We start from the raw sequence: 24434 nt of genomic DNA, 5'->3' as shown, positions 1-24434 counted from the left end.
AACCCTATCATAGAGGGCTAGGGTTTCCTCCCACTAAGGGTGGGTCGGCCTGCCTCCAGTGCTTCAGCCTGGGCCTGGTGGTACAGTCACTTTAAAGGTTGCCACAGACATCCGGCTGTAGTTGTGGAACTTCTCCTGATACTGTCGCAGGTCACTGTAGAGCTGTTGGAACTGACCCCTTTCTGGCCGCACAGAGACAATGGGATGGACCCAGTATTTCCGTTCCTTCCTCCTTGGCTCTTATTCAAGCGTATAATGCTCTCCAAAGCGCTGGGAGGCCAACCAGGTCATGAGTAAGTCCTCACTAAATGAATCTGACATATTCACTGCGAAAATCCACTGCTATCAGCAGAGGAAATCAACACAACTGTCTCACAGCAAAGACAACCAGAAATGCCAAAGTAAAATGGCTGCCAAGCAATCACATGACTTTTTTAGGGGTTGGACGTTTTTTTTTCTTCAAACTAGTTTAACTTTATTAAAATAGCAGTGTACATTTTAGTACGGATACGGAAGCGGATACGGAAGTAATTACAGATAATGATACGGATGAAAAAACACGGATCGCGGAGCAAAAATAGCGGAACAAATTGTGGGCCAGAAAAAACACTATAAGTGTGAATGAGGTCTGAGTCTGGAAACCAGCTATGAATAATGTGAGTTTCCTCCCTGCCTTCCCCTCCCTCCTCCCATCTCTGGTTATAAGACTGCACAGCCTCCTGAAGCCCAAGACTGGATGCATGACTGCAATGCCACTGCTGCTGCTGGTGCTACTGCTGCTGAACCATGCAGGTACTGATACATGATAGAGGAGTACAGCAGATCTGGGGATCTGTCGGGCACACAGCGCTGGATCCTGCAGGTATCCTTTAGTATAACCCATATAGTACATCACCAGGAGTCTGTTGGGATATGCTGTAAGTTGTAGTTCCACCCTTTACAGTCCTTTGGTATCCCTAGATATTGTTAGACTGGGGCTGCCCTGTAGTTCTGTGTTTTCTCATTCACCATGTGGGAAAAATAATGATAAAATATAATAGATCAGGGCGGTGTGGATTTGGTGATACCAAATATATGCATGTTTTTCTTTTTTTATAAAAAACTTATTTTGTAGGGGTAAATTTTAGTTGTAATTTTTGGAAGGAGGTAGGGGATTATTTTTTTCTATATTTAATACAATAAAATTCTATTTTCCAAAACTTAAAATTTTACTTTTCATTAGTCCCACAAAGGGAATTTAAAATACAATTTTCCGATTGCTAATATAATACACTGTTCTACTAGTATTGTTCGGTGTATTATCCTATCAAAGCGACCTTAACGGCCATGCCAGAGGCAAAACTGAGTAGACACAAATATGGCATACCTGGGGGTCTTCATTAGGCCCCCTGCTGCTATAAAAATCCATCTGCATCCCAGTGATTGCGTCACCCTTATGCTGAATGACAAAAGCCCAGATAGCACCTAAACACCACAATTTGACCACAGCGTATAAGGGGTTGGACAACAAAGTTTAAAAGTTTCTCTGCTATTGATAGAAAAGGGCCCTGCTATCATGCAGCATTCAAGTTCCCGTGATATTCTGCACAGGAGCCCAGTGCCAGACTACAGTTGCCTGGTCGACAAAAGACGTATTGTGGTCATTAAGGGGTTAACCCTTTCAGTCCCACATTTCTTCAGTTCGTATCTTGGCACCTGCTTACAGCGATACATACAGAACTGACTCAAAAATGCATTTATAGATTAGCACTATCCCTTCTCATATTACAGGATGGCAAGGGGGTTTAATCTCCCATTTAGAGTTTTGAGTGGTGGATGGAGGGGCCACAGTGTTTTATGCTGCAAAGAAAAGGGGTTTACAGTAATCAATGGACGTTGCTTGTATCTAGTGGGGGAAGTCATGTGGCTGTCAGTGCCTCTAAGTTTCGGCTAATAGTGGAGGACCCCCACAAGGGTAGAATCACAAGCTGTTTTCTTGCCCGGTTTTGGGGCACTGAAAAAAAAATGAGACTCGTGCTTAAAACCAAGCTTAATATTCAGCCCCAAAATCCATGTGAACTCCAAATCTGCATATAAATTTAAAAAAAATTTTTTTTTATTTATAAAATTTGTATTTATTTTACAAAAAACAGTAAAAAAAAAAAAAAGACACTTCACAAATATTATTAACCCCAATCCCAGCCCACCACAGAGAATACCTCCCAAATAAGTCACCTGCCTCTTACAGCAACTCGTAGTACTGTGGAGCCACCCTGCGCCCCAACCAACACCAACCCAAAACCTTGGGGTACCTATCTAACCCTCCAAAAAAAAAACTGCGATGCCCGGGCCCCTAGGGGCCACTTCGCTGAGAAAATGTTGTTGTCCCTGAGAGGAAGGGAAACATAGAAGACTAGAACACTGCGAGGTCCTGAAGAATACTGGCTCAGAGGAATCTTTTCAGAGGGGAATACCACAATACAATATATGAAGGAAATAGAATACACTCTTTGAAAAATATACTCTCTAGAAAATGGACTTTCCCTGAGGCTTATAGATACATACTGACTTCTTACTCAGAGGAGGAGGAAACTGACTTTGGCACGAAAACACACTCTATGAGAAGATACACTTTTTCAAAAGACACACTTTATTTTGAATCTAAATGACTTTTCTGCTTACTCAGAGGAAGAAAACATATATATGACTCTGTTACGGAAATAACCTTTTTGACTACTGTAGTTCATTAATAGAGTGCAATAATGAAGTTATGACAATCACATAATCATGAAAGTGCTTTAGGAAGAACTAGGTAAGTGTCTCTGTTTTGGTAGAGTCTCTTTTAGGCAATTGAAACCATCGTCCATGTAAAAGGCTCCGGGACAGGCACTAGAGAACAATACAACAACCTGAGTGTCCATCAGCACATAGCTGGGTAAGGAATAAGGAAGCTTGGTCAGGAAGACCAGGTGCATAGCTTAAACGTTGCAAAACCTTTTTTTTTCAACCTGAAACAAAACAGTCATATGAACAGTTACAGTGAGAACAGTTAGGATGGCCATGTCGGCCTAGCTTCCCAGAGGAAGCTTACTCTTGCCCGGGGTGTGGAGGATCAGTCGGCTGCCAGATAGCAACCGAGGCTTCCCATTAGCGGCCATGACCTCTGCCCGATGATGCTCCCAGAGGGCTTGGACCTGGCGACGCCAAGCATGCAGAATGGCAGCCTTTTGGACCTCCTCTGGATCCGGGTTGCCCTCTGGGGATACCGTAGCGGTGTCCATCTCGTCTGGGGAGTCCTCCTCGGCCTGGGTGAGCTGCGAGTCCGGAGTCTCTTCCTTATAGCCGGAGAGACGGGAGAGCCCGATGAGGAACGGCGCCCCTGTGGCAGCTGCACGCACAGGAACAGTACCAACAGGGCTGGAGTGACCGGGTCCAGGAGAGATGCTGGTCTCAGGTATGGGCCCCTCATTCTGATCAGCAGGGGCCGGGATGGAGGCCTGGCGAAGACTTCTGTCGTCCGATGGGGCAGCGCTCCCGGTATTACGGGAGCTGCGGCTGCAGGCAAACGTGGACCGCCATCTTGCTGCGCACTGGCGTAGTCTTGAGGACCTGGGAGGAGGCGGGCAGCTGCTAGCTAAAGGGTTGTCACGGTTTAGGTACGAGGGATCACAGCTGGAAACCGGGCTCCTGACCATGCGGGAATACTGGGCATGCGATTCTTCGTTGTCCTTAGTCAGGGCACCAATAATTACACCAATGCCAAGGTTCAGAAACAACGGTAGTTGTATATTTATTGTAACGGTGGTAACTAGTAGCAACAGTCTCTCCGGATGCAACTGGGTAAAAGGCAGACTTGAATAAGGCAGAGTAATGATTGATGCTGCTGCAATAGGCTGTGATGATAGCGTACTGAATGATGGGAGTAGTAGTGATACTGAGGATAAGATGCTGGGCGGAATGGAACTGAGATGAACACTTGCTGTTGATAATTAGAGAATATGATGAGAGGAATGACTGAAGAACGGCACCCAGATCTTGAGAATAGATGAGAATCTTGAGAACTTGAGAATAGAACACAGCCAGGAACACTTCTGGTAATGCTGCCGCAGATACTGCAGGGTTGCGGCCTTGAGACACAGGAGCAGCAGCAACACACAACCTATCCCCCTGAAAGTGGGAGACAAGAGCGAGGCAGAGAGGAGGTCACATTGTATTCCCCAGCCAAAGCTCGATGGCCATTGGAGTTACCATGGAAGCAGGGGCAGTCACATGACATCCAGCCATTGCATCATCACACCAATAGAAGATATAGGACCAAATATACATGAGAAGTACCATACTTGAACACTGGGAGGCGACATAATACCCTAGGCACTGATAACTGAATATACATACAAGAAATGGATGGAATAGCAGACCTGAATACTGAGAGGGGTGACACAATACACACAGTTTGCAGTGGACCATAGCTTTCCAGAACAGAACTGGCCACAATAAAAGTGCAGAGACAAAGTGACAAATAAATACTCTGTTCTGGGACACTGCACCCCCTATCACAATATTACCCTATCCTACCAGTATGGAAACGTCCCCCCCCCCAGCCGACAACACCACCCCCCGGGCCAGACCAGACAGACCGCACCCTAAGCCACTTATAACAAACTACAAACACACCCAAACAACGAAAAAAGAAAGAAAGAAAGGTAGATCCAACCGCCACGCCCACCCTGCTCACACACTACCTACTAACTTTTCATTTCATATCAAGTGCAAATTCAAAAAAATTTACAATCATCAAGGATCCTGTAGGCTTCAGCGTCCCATATTTAAGCATGACAATCAGCAGTGTGAACAAGACCTAACAGCTCACATAACACTTTTTCCATTTTGCATTATAGCTTGAAAACAAAGTTTGCTGAGATTAAACAATCATTAACCCTTTGGCCACCTGGGAAGTAACTCGGGCGCCTATAGCCGGATGTAGGCGAGCGTCTCTCTGCCAGCAGCTTGTCATCATCTTATGAGATATGGCGTGCGCTGATGCATGGTGATAGCAAGGACAGGATGTTATAATAACAACATACATTGTGTTTCTTGCAGACGCTGTGTTCAGATTTGCATCCTATTATGGAGATCACATGGTTCTTCAGCAGAAGCCTGCCCGGGCTGTTGTCTGGGGGTACGGTGAAGTAGGAGCCGTGGTGACGGTGACCCTTAGTGAAGGAATAGATACAATTTCAAATACAACAGTGGATGTCAATGGTAAATATATCAGATCGTTTCCACATATGGCCACCTTAGGTCTGGGCTATTTGGTGTGAATTGGGCCGAACAAGAATCCATAGATCAGTTTGGGTTTCTAAGTGTGTCATAGGGCAGTATGAGAGCTATAGCTTTGTAGCAACTGGAGAGCCACAGTTTGGGGGACACTGACCTACAATATGATATGCATGGAGGGATTTACAATAATCTAATGAACTTGTACTTAGCATTTCAGTTAATTATTGCTTGCCGTCAGTAAAGTATTGCTTGTTCACGTCTTTAAAGGGGTTATCCAGTGCTACAAAAACATGGCCACTTTCTTCCAGAGACAGCCCCACTCTTGTCTCCAGCTTGGGCGGGGTTTTGCTGCTCAGTTCCATTGAAGTGAATAGAGCTTAATTGCAAACCGCACCTGAACTGGAGACAAGAGTCGTGTTGTCTCTGAAAGAAAGTGGCCATGTTTTTGTAGCACTGGATAACCCCTTTAAACCTAGTTCTGTGTGTGACATTGTATGGCTATATTCACAAAATGTCTTTTTTTGGCCATTATGCGGTTTTTTGATGGTCTTCATTTTAAAACCAAAATGTGGACGGTTTACATGAATTATGGCCGTAATTTGCATAAAACTGCCATGTTCTGGCGCCAAAATGATAGCCATCTAAAAGAACAACCGCGAAAAGACCAAAGAATACACATTGGGGGAAATCTATAAAGGGGTTTGCCCCTATTTTTAGGTTAACCCCTAGACGACCCAGGACGTAGAGTTACGTCATAGAAGTCTGTCACCAGACGACCCTGGACGTAACTCTAAGTCCTGGGTGTTTCTCCGGCTATGAAGCGCGCTCCGGAGCGCACTTCACAGCAGTTGGGGGCCGGCTGCAATCAGCAGTAATGACCTCACCGATAATGACACGCTGCAGCGATCGCGCTGCCGCGTTTCATTAACCCCTTAAACGGCTGCGGGGTTTAAGTGTAAGTGACAGGGGGAGTCCCCTGTCACTTACCAATCGGGGCCCCCACAGTGTAACTGCGGGGGTCCCGATCGTTAAAACGGACCGCTGGAGGTCTCTCACCTGCCTCCGTGCGGTCCGATCGGCAATCTGCTGCACTAAGCCCCTCTCCCAATAAAAGTTGAAATCACCCTCCCTTTCCCATTATATAAATAAAACATATAACAATAAATAAATAAATAAACATATAATATACCGTAGCGTGCGTAATTGTCCGATCTATTAAAATATAACAAGCGTCATTGCGAACGGAAAACGGCATAGACGAAAAGAGGGAAAAAAGTGCGCAGATAACCCATTTTACGTTACATTATATATATAAAAAAATTCATAAAAAGTGATCAAAACGTCCGATCTTCACAAATATGGTATTAATAAAAACTAGAGATCATGGCGGAAAAAATGACGTCCCATACAGCCCCATAGGTGAAAAAATAAAACCGTTATAAGCGTCACAATAGGGCCATTATATTATAAACTAATTGCCAAAATTTTTTTTATAAATTAATAAAAAATTAATAAAAAATATATATAACATTAGAGAATCTGTGTAACCTGCATGTGGTTGTGTTCAGACTGACATATAGAGTAACAGTATCATGTCACTTTTACCATATAGTGCATTACGTAGAGACAGGAACCCCCCAAACGTTACCATATTGCATTCTTTTTTCCGATTTCACCATTTTATATCTTCATAAATAATAATTTTGGGGTTCCATCATACATGTTATGGTAAAATGAAAGATGCCATTACACAGTACAACTATTCCTGTAAAAAACAAGCCATTACATGGCCCTGCAGATAGAAAACTGAAAGTGCTAGAGCTCTTAGAAGGTGAGGAGGGAAAAACGAAAGCGCAAAGATCAAAATTTGCGCGGTCCACTGGGTCATTTTGGGCCTGGTGCTCAAAGGGTTAATAATTTATTTTTCGCCCATTTTTGGTCTAAATTCTATTTATAAACCAGTATTCGAAGGGCAAATATGTTTTAGAGGCAACTTTAAAAAAAAAAAAAATAAAATCTCAGGGGGCTCAGTTGCCCCTAGCAACCAATCAGATTCCACCTTTCATTTTTCAAAGAATCTGTGAGGAATGAAAGGTGGAATCTGACTGGTTGCTAGGGGCAACTGAGCCAGTTCTACTTTACACCAGTTTAATAAGTCTCCTCCAATATGTCCTGTAGTTTTTTTTAAGAAACCTTAACCTGTGGTGTATATATGAGCTAAAGCAGAGGGTTATCTACACTGATACATAGTAACAAGACCTCAGGTGTGAACAGGACTAAGTCAGGTATATAAAGAAAAAATGTCCCTTTTAACTGACAGTAAGCAGTGATTCAGCCCTTCATATTTTACCAGGTGATGTTGGCATCTGGAAGGTGGTGCTGGACCCCATGGATTACGGAGGACCCTATCACTTGATCGCCCAACAAAATATTACAGGTGCAATAACAAGTATCCACCTGCAGGATGTCCTGTTTGGTGACGTCTGGATTTGTGGGGGGCAGAGTAATATGGGGATGACCGTATCCGAGGTAGGTGTCTGACACAACTGACTGTCAGATCCTTGGTCTTTCTTTGTCTTCACCTCATTGCTCTCATTTGCTGTTTCACAGATTTTCAATGCCAGTCAGGAGATGGCAAAGGCGGCAAAATACCCGTTTGTCCGACTGTTCACCGCTGCCCTACAGACATCGAAAACAGAACTGCTGGACCTTCCCAAGGTGGCTCTGAATTGGTCAATCCCAACACCACGTAGGCATCTTCTCATTCAGTATATATACCTACATTAACCCCCCAAAAATATTCCAAACACTGATTCAATCCAATGAATACTTTATTGATATACAACAACCCGAAATCCCATAAAATACACAAACACAAATGGACACTTTAAAAACAGGAGAAGTCAGGACACATGATTATATCTAATGCTGGGTTTACACAGAGCGATAATTCGCCCGATCGTACGATTAACGATTTTGAAGTAACGATTTTTTTTAATTTTTATAACGATCAGCGTTTAGACTATACGATATATCGTACAGAAAATTCGTTTTGCGATCGCTTAAGCCTATCTCACACATAGGGAAAATCAGTGAACGACTGTTTACACGGAACGTTCGGCGAATTTTTTGTGAACGACGATTTAAGAACCTGTTAAAAGATCAAAATGAACGATTTTTCGATCGTTCGCCGCGTTTACACGTACGATTATCGTTCGAATTTGATCGTTATTACGAAAATTCGCCCGATAATCGCTCCGTGTAAACCCAGCATAAGATCACATGATTATTATAGTGGATGGGATAATTAAATCAAAATAATTTGTCTCTAACAAAGGCAGTCAACACTGCAGACCAGTAGCAGCAATGTGTATAGCAGCAATATGTTGTGCTTAGATAACAACTGTATTTTGTTTACTCATCCAGATAATATGTCTAGAAATTGCCCTTTCCTCTAGCAGCTACCACATATTGCACATATCCCATCTAGTATAGTATCCTGGGGCCAAGTAGCCGCCGTACACCCGGGTCCTATTGTAAAAGCAATGATCCCCCATTGTAAGTGAGGGAATAAAGACTGGTTTCAACTCACCCAGGATACTGTCCTGACTCCTCCACACCCCAACGCGTTTCGCTTCTGCTTTTACAAGGAGCGATTGAGTGGAGGAGTACTGGGCACCTTATATGGGGGAGCAGGTCTGGTGGCCAATTAACTATTTGCCCCATGTCCTCTTACCGGCGCGTCCATTGTCCACATGTCCAACCGACCGGACTCCACAATCACCGCAGTCTCCTCCTCCAGGTCAGGCGCTTCCGCGCCTTCACCCGACGGGAGAGTGATGTAGATCTTCTCATTGAGGACTGAATAATATGAGCTTAAAAGGGTACTCTGGGAAAAAATATTTTAAATCAGCTGGTGTCAGGAAGTTACAATACATAGATTTCTAATTTACTTCTGATTAAAAATTTCCAGTCTTCCATCACTTATCAGCTGCCGTATGTCCTGCAGGAAATGGTATATTCTCTCCAGTCTGAGACAGTGTTCTTTTCTGCCACCTCTGTCTATGTCAGGAACTGTCCAGAGAAGTAGCAAGTCCCCATAGAAAAGCTCTCCTGCTTTGGACAGTTACTGTCAGGGACAGAGGTGGCAGCAGAGAGCACTGTGTCAGACTGGAAAAAATACATCACTTACTGCAGGGCATACAGCAGCTGAGGTACTGGAAGACTTGAGATTTACAAAAGTAATTTACAAATCTATGTAACTTTCTGACACCAGTTGATTTGAAAGGAAAAAGCTGACCAATGGGGCAACTGAGCTGCAATACCAGGAACAACCACCACTAAAAGGGGGGGCTGCTTTAATCATCTTTCAAGTTTAAACAAGTTTAAGACCCCCACCAATTTGATCTACAACCCAACTTCTCTTCAACTTTCTAATAGACTTTGGGGGACACTTATAATATGCGCAATTTTCTTTGCGGTCCGTTTTATGAACTGCGGCTCGGTTCCCGTGTATGGCGCCACTCTATGCACGGGTCCTGGGCCGGGGGGAGATGGGCCGGCCGGCCCCCAGTAGGAGGAATCTCCCGCCCCTGTATGACACGGCTCCATTGATCCTCCCTCTGGCCTGCCGGCCCGCCTCCTGTGCTTCAGCTCCGGCCTGGGACACGTGCATAGAGCGGGTGACCGTGCAGATCTATCCCTCTGTCAGATTAAAGAGGATGTACCTGATGGTATATCCTCTTTAATGTTACATTCCATATTACTTTGAATAATTGCGTAGTAGGAGGCAGGAAGCAGGAAGTTGTTCCCTGGATCTTAGAGGGGATCTGAATTTCTTAGGGGTTTTTTTTTTGCACTGTTATTATAATAGATTGGGTTTGTCTATCCTGAGAGAAGATTTCTACCCCCCCCCCCTAGAATTTTTTTATTATGTTTCTTACTACAGGATTTATCATGTTGGCCATTGTTCGGTATATTGTATTTGGCCAATGTTGATGTGTGACATATGTGTGATGTCTAGATTTTTAAATGAATAAATATTTTTGTACAGCAAAAATTTATGTGCAAAAACTAAAAATTAACCAAAATAATGGCGCAACCACAAGGATAAACGTGCCCATTTGTGTTTCCATTCCTCATCATGTTTAAGATCTCTGCTTGCTGTCACTGAATGGAAACATTTTTGTAAAGAACCTGTACATACTCATCGCCTCAAAGAAAAGCTGGTCACATTATATATGTCTAGTAGAGATGAGCGAATACGATTCGATCGAGTAGGTATTGCGCTATTCGAAAGATTCTAATTCAATCGAGTGGTGGGAAACATTCGAAAGCCCTCCCATCGCAGTTGGCGCTTTTTTTAATCCCATGACCATGCAGGGTGGCCGTGAGGGACCCTGGGAGTACGCACGCAGAGCAAAAACGGCATCTACCCTCATTGGATAGCTGAACCACATGACCTTCTTCTCAGTGCTAAGAAATAGATGATATAATAATGATATAATAATCAGCATCAGCAGGTGTATTTATTCCAGTGCCCTGTGTGAACAAGTGACTAATAGTGTCCTTGTTTAACACCACTAAGGGCACATTGTACATGTTGTTCCAGTAGCCCACTAAGGGCACCTGATATATACTGTTTTAGTAGCCCAGTAAAAGGCACGTGATACATATTGTTCCAGTAGCCCAGAAGAAGGCACGTCATACATACTGTTCCAGTAACGTTCGTACAGCATTACGTGTGATACGCACGAATAACATGACGCTCTGCGGACGCACATTGGAATCATGTATGTAACACTGCGCAAGAAATACAAACGAAATGTGTGAACATTGCCATAAATGTTCGTAAAGCGTTCTATTTTTCCTTCGCAACTGCGGAGAGTGGCATTATACTGCGATTTTGGGGTGTTAAGTGCACCCAGGCATGCTCCCCCTAATGTCCCAGTGTCATTCCGGAGGTTTTTGCATCATTTAGGGCGGTTTCATGGGGGATTTGGTGACCTCCAAGTGGTTGAATTTTGATTTCCAAGTGCCGCAAATTTTTTTCCCATAGACTATAATGGGACCGAATACTCGTTCGAATAGTCGAATATCGGTGCCTATTCGATTCGAATTCTCGAAAGTCGAATATTTCACTACTCACTCATCTCTAATGTCTAGTGAACCTGCGGATTTCAGCCAATGTGTATGGTAACAACAAAAGTCACCTGAGAGAGAAGGATCGGACATATTACATATCGGCTGCCCAGCCCTTTTGTAAGTGGTTGCTAGAGGAGTCTGGAAGAAATATTTTTGTATCAGTCTGAGCTCCATATCTATCTACACCAAAGGATTGCCTAGACTGGATACAATTTTTACAAAACCTTAGCTGTGATAGACATATTAGGTTTTATATACAGATACTCCAGCGGTTGATACAAAAACACTACCTAGTGATAATGTTACAATTAACCACCATTCAATTTAGTAACTATGGAGATCCCCTACAATATACATATCCACAAAAATTGGATCGACACCCGTATAAAAGTTAATATCTTTATTTAATAACACTAAACATACAATATAAAACCAAGAGGCAATGAGATGAGATGAGACATGAGATGTTTCAGACAATGTCATTGGGAATAAATTAAATGGGGCTGTACGCAATAAACATCATTCAAAAGTGCGAAAGACAAGTGCAAATGTAAAGCTATGTATAAGGGATCACAACACTCTAAAGCGGTCTTTACTCTAAACCAACATGGTAATCATCTGCTGTGTCTCATAAGTATCTCCTATATAGCGGCACTATCACTGAGCATATCTAGTCCATGATAACCACACTATGCTCATATGTAAACATACTTTGCATCTTACCCATTGATCTTGCCTATTTGACCATGTGGGCTCTCTTTATACCCTGACTCGCTGATGTCATCACTACTTCCGGATATATCAGCGCATACGCGGATGCCTCCCGGAAATCACACCACTCCTCCCAGGGTGTCTAGTGACGCACCGATGCCCGCATCCAAAATGGACAGAGGGCATGAGAGCGTCACCTATGTCCACCCGGGTGAGCAGCGTCCAGGTCCAACCATCCGAGCACGCGCACATCAGTACTCAGGGCTGTGACGAGGTATCATACAAAGAGAATGGGAGCTATAGTTCTCTTACTTATGAAGGAAGATTACGAACCGATGGACAGACAAAGGAGGGGATAAAATGTGCACAACCAATAAGTGCATTACAAGTGCTATGATGTTCTATCCTAAAAATAAGTGCAATTAAGATGCTATGAATGACCAAAACTTATAAATAAAGCGCTAAGTCTCCATCTACTGGGGAGTAAAGTGCTAAAAATGGTAAAGAGACAAGTGCTGAAATAAAAGTGCAAAAATACAATCATGAAAGTGCTAAAAAGAATTTATTATTGTCACACATATATCATAGTGAATAGCAATCACTAGCAAAAAAAAACGCAACAAAAGTGAAAAAAAAAGCATAAAAAAAAGCACAAAAAAAAGGTTAGTTTCTATATTATTCTTCAGATGTATTTATCCCTTCCTTTTCCTCCGGTAATCCATTAGATGTCATCTCTTCTCTCTCTCTCAACAGAAATTCTTCTTTTCCAACTACTTCTCACTCCCATCCATCCCACGTCTCCACCATAGAGTCCACTTATTTCAGTTATACCTAAATATGACATAAACAGACAACACATTTAAAACGTGAATGGTCATATTATAAAAATGGTACAAAACTACAGTGTTCATTTAGTCCATTGGGTATTTCCGTACCCAAAAGTGAGGTCCACCGTGGTAACAACAAAAGTCATGTGAGAGAGAAGGATTGGACATATTACATATCGGCTACCCAGCCCTTTTGTAAATGGTTGCTAGAGGAGTCTGGAAGAAATATTTTTGTATCAGTCTGAACTCTATGTTATCTACACCAAAGGATTGCCTAGACAGGATACAATTTTTACAAAATCTTAGCTGTGATACACATATTAGGTTTGTATAGATTTTTAGCCACTAGATGTAAACAACAAAGATCCCAGTCACTGACAGCAATCAGAGATCTTAAAGGGGTATTCCACCCAAAAGCTAAAAATATGAAATGCTCCCAAACCTAGCTGGTCTTACTCACCCCCTGACTACTTTGAGCCATATACCGTCATTCTAGCTGCTGCCTTTCCTGAGTTTAAAGTTTTTCAAAAAACTTTTATCCAAGATGACGTCGACTGGGAAACTACATTTCCCGCCATGCACCTCAAAGCCAACTGCCAAGTATCTGCCCATCGCTGGCTCAATCTGCTTCTGCTTTACAATGTGAACAAAATATTTCATATTAGTAGCTTCCTTTGGTCTCTTGGCTAAAAGCATAGGGTAAGGTTTTTTCCACTCCTCTTCTGCTCTGTGTGGTGTGGTCCCATGGGGCAGCCATTGCTGTGGCGGCACGGTGTCTGAGGGTGGTGTGACCCAAAGCCCAGAAGGGCTATGTCTAGCAGTATTAGGGCTACTGGACAACTGAGTCTCTCCCCCCTCTGATGCTGTTGTTGCAGTGGTGGTCTCTGTGTGTGGCTGCAGCATTTTCTAGTTAGGGACCCATGCGTATCAGGAACCTTGAAGTGGTGTGTGGACTTATGCACTTTGATGAAAAAGTAACTAACTCCTCATGTCAGTAGTATATAGTGCTAAGAAGCATAGTGATCACTGATAAGTTTATGGCTGGATGTGGATAAGTTTATGACTATAAGAAAATATCTATATATCCATCCATCTACATAGATAGATTAGAAAGAGAGAGAGAGATATGAAACAACTGTGTCTCCTTTCCCCTATATGCTCAGGAGGCTGTCACTTTTCTGTTGTTTCCCCCGCCCCTAGAAATAGAAGTGTAGCTACAGGGATCATCTTGGGGGCCTTGTCCAGTGTAGTAGTGTACTCTACCAGGATTAGTGTAGAGAAAGTAGCACTTAGTGTGAAGAAGAATACTCATAATTACGTATTAGACCGCCTTCTGCCTAACCAGTTTAGAGAGTGCCAGGTTGAGTAATACGAGCCCCAGGCCTATACAACTGGGTGTAGCAGACTCTTCGAGACCTCCCAAGATAGCCATGCATGATCAGTAATATACTTCAGCTAGTGCTCTATGTCTTAGTGCGGATCAGTCCCTTGACTCTTCTAGACTGTCCTGACCATAGTGAAATGGATCCCTATGGTGGACAAGGTGTTCTCTTGAGTGTGGTTACTCCTCCTGTGGGTTTAACACTGCATCATAGTTAAAGTCTCTCTTTGAAGATAATCTCTGGCTCTTTGTCTTTTATTTATTATTATTTTTAATTATTTATAAAGCACCCTTAATTCCAGAGCGCTATACAAGTGATAGGAGTAAGTACGAACAAGGGGGAGCGCAGACGGAGGTCACTGGAGGATCGAAGGTTGCTTGAGGGACGGTAGCGGGATATCAGGTCAGAGATGTACGGAGGGGACAAGTTGTGGATGGCCTTGTACGTCATGGTCAATAATTTAAAGTGAATACGTTGGGCAACGGGGAGCCAGTGAAGGGATTGGCAGAGGGGAGAGGCAGAGGCAAAGCAGGGGAAAGGTGGATTAGTCAGGTAGCAGAGTTAAGGATAGACTGGAGGGCAGCAAGGGAGTTAAGTGGAACGCCAGAGATGAGGATGTTACAGTAGTCCAAGCAGGAGATAATAATAATAGCATGGACCAGCAGTTTTCTGGAGTCAGGGCAGGGCCGTTTTAATACATTGGTGGGCCCAGTGCACAGCCCTCAAGAGTGGGCCCCCCCTTACCTTTCTGCACATTGTATAATGTACTGAATTTGCCCCCACACTGTATCAAGAGCCCCAATACATACAGTAGTTACCTTATAACACTATTTCCACCATTCAGTGATTACATATTACATAAAAACTGCACTAAACAAAACAGAAAGATATCACCATTGATACCATTACATAATACCGCCATACCATGACCCCTATCAGTACAAGCCTATAACAGAGTGAAGTTACATCCAGTGACTCACCGGAGGCGTCTTCTCCGATCAGAGTCTGTCACCTTTTCTTTTTCTCTCCATCCAGCCTGGGCCACCTTGAAGTCTTCTCCTGGCTGTGAATCTTCTCTCCAGAATCTGCCAGACAAATATTTTAGGCTCCAACACATACAGTAGTTAGGTCCCTTGTACCCCTATACAGTAGTTACACCCCTCTGTACTCCTACATAGTTACACCCCTCTGTGCCTCCATAGTTTTAAGGTGTCCCTGTAGTATATAGACCCTCATGTGCTCCTCCAGTTATATACAGCCCTCCTGTGTGCTCCCCCATTAGTATATAGCCCCCCTGTGCACTCTCCCCAGTAGTATATAGCCCCCTGTGCTCACCCACAATAGTATATAGCCCCCCTGTGCTCTCCCCCAATAGTATATAGCCCCCCTATGCTCTCCCACAATAGTATATAGCCCCCCTGTGCTCTCCCACAATAGTGTATAGCCCCCTGTGCTCTCCCCCAATAGTATATAGCCCCCCTGTGCTCTCCCACAATAGTATATAGCCCCCCTGTGCTCTCCCCCAATAGTATATAGCCCCCCTGTGCTCCCCCTCAATAGTATATAGCCCCCCTGTGCTCTCCATAATATATAGCCCCCTGTGCTCTCCCCCATAGTATATAGACCCCTGTGCTCCCCAATAGTATATAGCTCCCCTGTGCTCCCCAATAGTATATAGCCCCTGTGCTCCCCAATAGTATATAGCTAACCTGGGCTCCCCAATAGTATATAACCCCCTGTGCTCCCCCATAGTATATAGCCCCCTGTGCTCCCCCATAGTATATAGCCCCCTGTGCTCCCCAGTAGTATATAGCCCCCTGTGCTCCCCATAGTATATAGCTCCCCTGTGCTCCCCCATAGTATATAGCTCCCCTGTGCTCCCCCATAGTATATAGCCCCCTGTGCTCCCCCAAAGTATATAGCTCCCCTGTGCTCCCCCATAGTATATAGCTCCCCTGTGCTCCCCAATAGTATATAGCCCCCTGTGCTTCCCAATAGTATATAGCTCCCCTGTGCTCCCCAATAGTATATAGCTCCCCTGTGCTCCCCCATAGTGTATAGCCCCCTGTGCTCCCCCATAGTATATAGCTCCCCTGTGCTCCCCCATAGTATATAGCCCCCTGTGCTCCCCCATAGTATATAGCTCCCCTGTGCTCCCCCATAGTATATAGCCCCCTGTGCTCCCCCATAGTATATAGCCCCCTGTGCTCCCCCATAGTATATAGCCCCCTGTGCTCCCCCAAAGTATATAGCTCCCCTGTGCTCCCCCATAGTATATAGCTCCCCTGTGCTCCCCAATAGTATATAGCCCCCTGTGCTTCCCAATAGTATATAGCTCCCCTGTGCTCCCCAATAGTATATAGCTCCCCTGTGCTCCCCCATAGTGTATAGCCCCCTGTGCTCCCCCATAGTATATAGCTCCCCTGTGCTCCCCCATAGTATATAGCCCCCTGTGCTCCCCCATAGTATATAGCCCCCTGTGCTCCCCAATAGTATATAGCCCCCGTTCTCCCCCATAGTATATAGCCCCCTGTGCTCCCCAATAGTATATAGCCCCCGTTCTCCCCCATAGTATATAGCCCCCCTGTGCTCCCTGATAGTATATAGCTCCCCCATAGTATATAGCTCCCCTGTGCTCCCCCATAGTATATAGCCCCCCTGTGCTCCCCAATAGTATATAGCCCCCGTTCTCCCCCATAGTATATAGCCCCCTGTTCTCCCCCATAGTATATAGCCCCCTGTGCTCCCCAATAGTATATAGCCCCCGTTCTCCCCCATAGTATATAGCCCCCCTGTGCTCCCTGATAGTATATAGCTCCCCCATAGTATATAGCCCCCCTGTGCTCCCCAATAGTATATAGCCCCCGTTCTCCCCCATAGTATATAGCCCCCGTTCTCCCCCATAGTATATAGCCCCCTGTTCTCCCCCATAGTATATAGCCCCCTGTGCCCCCCCATAGTATATAGCTCCCCCTGCTATATAACATTGAAAAAAACAAACACTTTTACTCACCTGGGTCCACGCGTTCCTCTTCTCTTCCCTCCTGTGGCCGCACTTCCTGCGGTCACAAGAGGCTGCACTCCCCTCACCCTCGCGCCGACGCTCTAGTGACGTTGGGCGCTAGAGGGAGAGCGCGGCCTCTTGTGACTGCAGGAAGTGCGGCCACAAGAGTGAGTGACTGACAGGGAGGGAGCCAATGGCTCTCTCTCTGTCAGTGTCGCTGCTGCTGCAGCGCTGAAGCGCCGCAGCAGCAGCGGACGGGGGCAGCGGCGGACGGGGGGGGCCCTGCAGGGGGCGCCATGGAGGGGTAAGTAGATTACCCATCCATGGCGCTCCCCCATGACAGGCTGGTGGCCGGAGCCCTGTGCGACCGCACTGGTCGCACATAGCAACGGCCGGCCTGCTCGGGGGGGGCCCCTTTAACCAGTGGGCCCGGTGCACGTGCACCATGTGCCCTCTGGTTAAAGCGGCCCTGAGTCAGGGGTGAGAAAAAAACTGATTCTGGAAACTAAAGGTGCGGCTGGAGAGGTAAGAGGAGAGCCAGGAGAAGGCTGAGCAAGTGACGCCAAGGGTTAAAAGAATATGTAGGAGGAGAGAATGGTCAACTGTGTCGAAGGCAGAAGATTGGCGCTATTGGCGTGAGGCTTTGGCAGTTAGCAGGTCATTGGCCATTTTGGTGAGGGCAGTTTCTGTGGAGTGATGGGGTAAAAGCCGGATTGCAGGGAGTCAAAAAGTGAGTTGGATGAAAAGTGGGAGGATATTTAATGGTAGTCAGGTTGTTCCAGGAGCTTTGAGGCAAAGCGGAGAAGTAAGATGGGGCGGTAGCTGGATAAGGAGGTAGGGTCAAGGGATGGCTTTTTGAGGATGGGTGTGAAGGGTGATGGGATGTGATGTGATGGGTGTCTTTAGATCCTGACAAGGGCTCTGGCCCCTAGGCTAGGCCTGGGAATAACTGCAGCAGGAACTCTCTTACTTGCTTGCTTCTTCTCCCATAAAAGAGACAAAAGACCTCCCACCAGGAACTAATTAAGCCTTTATAAGGATGACCGGGTCTAACCTCCTATTGGTGGAGCTGTGTAATAAGAAAAGAGTGTTAGTGGCTGAGAGGTGTGTGTGGTACCTGTGTGGTGTACGCTCGACTGGTCACTTGCTAGGTGGTAACGTGTGACGCCACTTCTATGGTGGTTGGTCGGAGTATAGCTCAGCCAGATGTTAGGTTGTTGTAACGCCAGTGACGATTGGGCACACAGGTATGCTGCTTTTATTTTAAAGGGGCTGGCTATACCCTTTCCCCTGTTGTCGGTGACCTGCCGGGATGTGAGGGGGTCCCTCGGGTGCTTATCATGGTGGTACAGAGTGGAGTTATGACTCGCCCGGACTATTGGTACCGCCACCCACAGAAAGGGGAGATGACCCAAGGAGGAAGCAATGGCTGTGTAGGTGCTTAGCAAAAAACCACTGAGTCCAGTTAAAATAAATAAACTCTTCTTTACTGTTGGAAGACTTAATACAGTGATATAAATTAGTATCTTGACTTGATAACATCACTAGTAACCCGAACTGTGCTGGGAATCTGCGCGAGAGAGATACAGTCATGCTGACTGAGTTGCATGCTGAGAGTTAGTAGAAGTTCTGAGAAGTAGAGAGGAGGATGTCGATAGAGTCCCAAACCAGGGTAGAAGTGTGCTCTGCCAGAACTTTAGAAGGAGAATAAGTAGAATACTTGAGAGTAGAGAGAATACTTGTGCCCATGTTTTAACTCTTTGGTCTTTGCATCACCTATTGCCCACCAGTGTCGGCGACCCATCCTAGAAGGTGACACAAGCCCCAGACCTTGTTACCTGAGTTGGGCAGAGTGATCAAAATTTTCAGATTACAACCGCGCTGTGAGATAAAGTAAGTAGGCATCTCGCAACTTTGCTCTATCCGGATCAGTTCGTTTCTTCTGAAGGATACAGCACTGCATAGTGTGTGGAAGTGCTGCTTTCAAGAGAATAGTGCTAAGGTGTCTCATGTGCATCCGTTCATTACAGAGACCAGAGTAAGACGTCCACAGGGGACCTGGCAGGAGCCAGGGCCCTTCTTGGTTACTACAGGGACCGATCTGGCTTGCATCCTCCTCTACAAAAGCCAGAGTAAGACTCACTAAGGTGTGGCTACACTTTTTCTCCCCATGTGACTTCCTTCTACAGCAGCTATAAGGTGTGCTGTGAGTGGGTGAGAAGAGAGTGCAAGAGAAAGAGAAGGATAGAGATAAACAATAACCTTTAGTTACATCCAGTCGTACAATACCTAGGTACATAATACACATAACAGCGACATCTAGTAGAAAAACTTGGGTACTACTTCATTACCTATTCTACTTTAGAGCACAGACTTTTGCGAAGAGTATAAGGACTAGAAACACCCGTGATGGGACACCACACCTGCATCTGTGATTGGTCAGAAACAGTGCACATAGGAAGCATAGTTAGGAGTAGTCCAGTGAAAAACTTTTTTCACTAAATAACACACATTACAAAGTTATACAACATTGTAATGTGTGTTATTTATGTGAATGGCCCCTTCCCCATGTTTCCATCCCCCCAATGCTTGACCCGGAGGTGGAATTCTGCATACTCACATAATCACTGTTGACCCCTTCAGTCCCGGCCACCATCTTGGGATGATTACGTCACTCTTCAGGTGGCCAGCCCCCTTCCAGCATGTCATCAGCTGCCCAGCCGCGATTGGCAGAGCATAACAAAAGACGACTGAGGCTACAGCCAATAAAAAGGCTGCAGGTGCGCATGATTAGCTGTAGCCCCAGACGTCTTCTGTTATGCTCAGCCAATGGTGACTGAGGAGCTGATGATGCGCTGGTGGGGGGCTGGCATGAGGGAGGGCTGGAGCAGTAAGGCCGGTTTCCTGAAGAGTGACGTAATGGTCCCAAGATCGGCTGAGACTGAAAGGCTCAACAGTGATTATGTGAGTATGCAGTATTACACTTCAGAGTCAAGCGTGGGGGGGTGGGGGTAGTGGAAACGTGGGGAAGGGGGCCATTTACAGAAATGTTGTATAACTTTGTAATGTGTGTTATTTAGTAAAAAAAAGTTTTTCACCAGACTGCTCATTTAACCCTTCATACTGCAGCTGTGCTCTTACAAGACAAGACCTGTGTTTACCATGATAAAAAAAAAAAATGAAAATAATGTCAATTGCAAACATGCTTTATATCACTTCTACTGCTGATTTAAATTTTGAAAGTTATAACAACAGCGATACTAACAATGGTAAGGAATTGAAAGACGTGTATTAGTAAGTTGAAGGACTTGGAATCACTGTGATTAAAAATGAGTGGACTGGCCCTTTAAGAATCATAATCACTGTATTATTTTATGTACAGAAAACCTTGGACACGGTAATTACACATATTTTTCCGCGGTCTGCTGGATCTTTGGGCGACATCTGGCTCATAAGTTGAAGTATCCAATAGGACTGGTGGAATCGGTGTGGGCAGGGACGCTGGTGGAAGCTTGGTCATCAAAAACAGCGCTGTCTAAATGTGGACTCTATGAGATGCCCAAAGAGTGGCCCCAGAGGTGAGGGCAGCCGTATAATATAGTCTCACACAATGTCCTGATCATACACAAAGGCGTCAGATGTGACTCCTGCCATTGTTACTTGCTACTTCAATGCCCACTGTCTGTGTTCCTACAGATGTTTCGATATAACGTGTGGGTACTCTGTGTTATGGAACGCTATGATCCACCCCCTGCTCAACATGACCATAAAGGGAGCCATATGGTATCAAGGTGAAAACTAGAGCCTGTACAAACTGTACAACGCCACAGTACACTTCATCCCAACCTGCAACATCTTTCACATGCTGCACCTCTCTGCTCCCACTGTTGGGGCTCTGCGCACCTCTCTGCTCCACCTTTTGGGCTCTGTGCACCTCTTTGTTTCACCTGTGGATGTTCTGGGAACTTGTCTGCTCCACCTGTTGTGCTCTGTGCCCCTCTATGCTCCTCCTGTGGGTCTCTGCGCCGACTGTTGGGGTCTACACTAGAGATGAGTGAACCGGGTTCGGGTTCGAGTCCATCCGAACCTGATCGTTCGGCATTTGATTAGCTGGGGCTGCTGAAGTTGGATAAAGCTCTAAGGTTGTCTGGAAAACATGGAAACAGCCAATGACTATATCCATGTTTTCCACATAGCCAACTTCAGCAGCCACCGCTAATCAAATGCTGAAAGTTCAGGTTCAGATGGACTCGAGTATGCTCGAGGTTCGCTCATCTCTAGTCTTTACACTTCTCTGCTCCACTTGTTGGGCTCTGTGCCCCTCTATGCTCCTCCTGTGGATCTCTGCGTCCCCTCTCTGCTCCGCCTGTTTGGGTCTTTTCACCTCTCTGCTCCGCCTGTTGTGCTCTGCGCACCTCTCTGCTCCTCCTGTTGTGCTCTGCGCACCTCTCTGCTCCTCCTGTTGTGCTCTGCGTACCTCTCTGCTCCTCCTTTTGGGCTATGTGCACCTCTCTGCTCCGCCTGTTGGGTTCTGCGCACCTCCCTGCTCCGCCTTTTTTTATATTAATGCTCCATTATGACCCCAGTGTCTTGTTGTATTCAGGGGAGCAGAACACCGGCATGAGCCCCAATCTCTATAATTGCACATTCCCAGCTCTTATCCAAGACTGGAGACGTTCCTTCCATGAGGGATCCCTGGGGGAGACAGACCCCAACTTCCCCTTTGGATTTGTCCAGGTAGTGTCATTGGACAGGTGGAGATTATGTCGGAGGTGGTGGTCTGTGTGTGTGTGTGGGGGGGGGGGGGGGGCACCTCTGGTGATGAGCTTCATTTTCTGCTTCTCTCCAGCTCAGCACCTTTTTGAAGAACTCACCAGAAGACAAGTACCCGGTAATCAGATGGCATCAAACAGCAGACTACGGCTATGTCCCGAACCCCAAGATGCCCAATACATTTATGGCTGTGGCCATGGACCTGGGGGATGAGATGTCTCCGTATGAAAGGTAGAATCACAAAAACATAATTATGTGTCAGAGTGTCATTGTCCTGGCACCCAAGTGTCAGCGTGTCATGCCCCCCCCCCCCTGTTTGTTATCTCCTATGGTTCTCTATATGTGATTTGTTCTATGTGTTGGTCTCTCCTCAGCATTCACCCTCGGGATAAGGCTACTGTGGCCTATAGACTGTATTTAGGGGCACGAGCCGTAGCATATGGTGAACGCCGTGTTCTTTTCCAGGGACCATTTCCAGAAACCATTGACGTCAGTTACACCGACTCCTACATGAACATAACCTACAACCAGGAGCTGCTTGTCACCCACATCTCTGACAACATATTTGAGGTGATTGAACCCGATCTCTGTAGATGGCAGACCCTCACTTGTCATGCAGGGGAGGTGGGGGGGTGATGTCCAAAGATCGTGGTGCGATCCCTGGAATTTGCCATCCATTGTATATAAGGCCAGCTGTCCTTAGTAATGTGTTGGTCGATTTTTTTCCCCCCAGGTATTTTGCAGCACTGGCAAAGACATGACTGGAAACTCGCAATACACCTGGGTCACTGCTCCAGCGCAGGCGTCGTCCTCCAACGTGGTCAAGGTATCATTTATAGGATGCAGCCACGTCGCAGCGGTCCGGTACGCCTGGTCTGACTGGCCCTGTGAATACAAAGCGTGTCCTATATACAGCGTCCGTAACAGACTGCCAGCGCCAGCCTTCATTAAATACGTCTAATAAGCCACTTTTTTCAACTTTTTTAGGGTCTTACTGAAATAATTCTCTTTTTTGATTCCTGACTGTATCATCTAGGGATTAATAAAAATCCCTGGGATCTGCTGGAGGTGCGGAGAGAACACTGTGACACATCAATAAAGGGCAGCACTATTGGAGTCAGTGATTGGATGGAAGTCGTCTAAACTTTCTTTTTGAGATATAATGGAATAATATTTTTTTAAAAAAATTGGATGCTAAAGTCACCATATCCCTAAATGAAGGGGGGAGACTGTGGAAGCCAAATGTTATCTGCTCCACCATTAGAGTATGCTCACACTGAGGGATAGATGAGAAATTGAAGAGGAAAGCTCTTCATGTCTGGCAGAATTGGAGCAATTTAAATCCCCATTTAACAACAGAGCTGCGATCCCACTGAACACCATGAGACATTGCTCTGTATATATTTTACAGGCGGAATTTTAAGCGAAGTACACGTAAAATTAAGCGAGGATTCAACTTGAAATTCCTTGTTTATTCCTTAGTGTGAACAAAACCTTGATGATGTGGTCTTTCTGTTTGATTTTCAAATAAATTATTTCTTGATCTAATGTTTTTATCTTTTTATTAAAAAAATATATATATATACAATTTTTTTTCTACAATTTTTGCGTTTTTAAATCTGCAGCACAAAAAAAATTCCCCTATTGTCTTTAATCGTTTTTCTTTGGCGATGTATATAAAACATTTAAGGTTATATTTATCAATAAGTGCAAACAACAGAAATCTTCTGTTTCAATGACAAGGAAATAAGAACCTACAGATACAGGTTTAGGTTCAGTTCACACAACGTATATTTTATTAATCAATAGCCGTAGGTGCATGAAATTGTAGATTGCTTTATTACTATGGAATCCCGGTCGGAGCATATACACATAGTATACACTCCGGCCAGGATTCCTTGCGGCAGCACTGATAACTGACAGAAAATGTAAAGTGTGGCTCCAGCCGCACTTTACATTGTTATTGTATGCAATGGGTAATTGGAATGTGGGTGCAGTACAGGCTGGGATGAACTTCACTGACAGCGGCTGTTCTGTGACATGACCGTGTCATACATAGTGTCAACCCGATCTTAAACCAAGAAACAATTCAGTGGGCTTAAAACAGCTGTTCTGAAGGTGTACGTGTCCGCAAGTCCACCTGTCCTCCCTGTCTGATGTGGAATGCTGAATAAAAAAGCCTCAAGCCTGCAGATTCGGTGGATTCTTTGTTCTACATCATTATTGTTTGATTTCTTCACTATTGCCGGTGTAGCAGGCCAGGCTATATCCCTCCAAGTTATCATGTCACTGGTTTCTCAGTTCTGGCCCAGCCACAGTATACCCCAGGGGATA

General features: G+C 45.2%; 1 protein-coding gene across 1 annotated transcript; it reads left to right on the top strand.

The window, feature by feature from the left end:
* The first annotated feature begins 740 nt into the window (after window positions 1-740).
* On the top strand, window positions 741-23593 carry LOC138770075 (sialate O-acetylesterase-like). Its single transcript, XM_069948992.1, has 10 exons — window positions 741-792; window positions 5080-5241; window positions 7613-7788; window positions 7870-8008; window positions 20710-20905; window positions 21024-21118; window positions 21931-22064; window positions 22177-22331; window positions 22475-22670; window positions 22834-23593. The coding sequence occupies exons 1-10, from the start codon at window positions 741-743 to the stop codon at window positions 23059-23061; spliced, it is 1533 nt and encodes a 510-aa protein (XP_069805093.1). The 3' UTR covers window positions 23062-23593.
* The last annotated feature ends 841 nt before the right edge of the window (window positions 23594-24434 follow it).

This window comes from Dendropsophus ebraccatus, chromosome 12, assembly GCF_027789765.1.
Source record: "Dendropsophus ebraccatus isolate aDenEbr1 chromosome 12, aDenEbr1.pat, whole genome shotgun sequence".
NCBI classification, from domain to species: Eukaryota; Metazoa; Chordata; class Amphibia; order Anura; family Hylidae; genus Dendropsophus; species Dendropsophus ebraccatus.
This window is presented reverse-complemented; position numbering and strand designations above follow the sequence as displayed.

Excerpts from the sequence above, each read along its gene's own strand:
- LOC138770075 (XM_069948992.1), top strand. The coding sequence starts at position 741 with ATGACTGCAATGCCACTGCTGCTGCTGGTGCTACTGCTGCTGAACCAT. Across the intron at positions 22,332-22,474 it reads GAGATGTCTCCGTATGAAAG|CATTCACCCTCGGGATAAGG; the intron begins GTAGAATCACAA and ends GTCTCTCCTCAG. Across the intron at positions 22,671-22,833 it reads TCTCTGACAACATATTTGAG|GTATTTTGCAGCACTGGCAA; the intron begins GTGATTGAACCC and ends TTTTCCCCCCAG.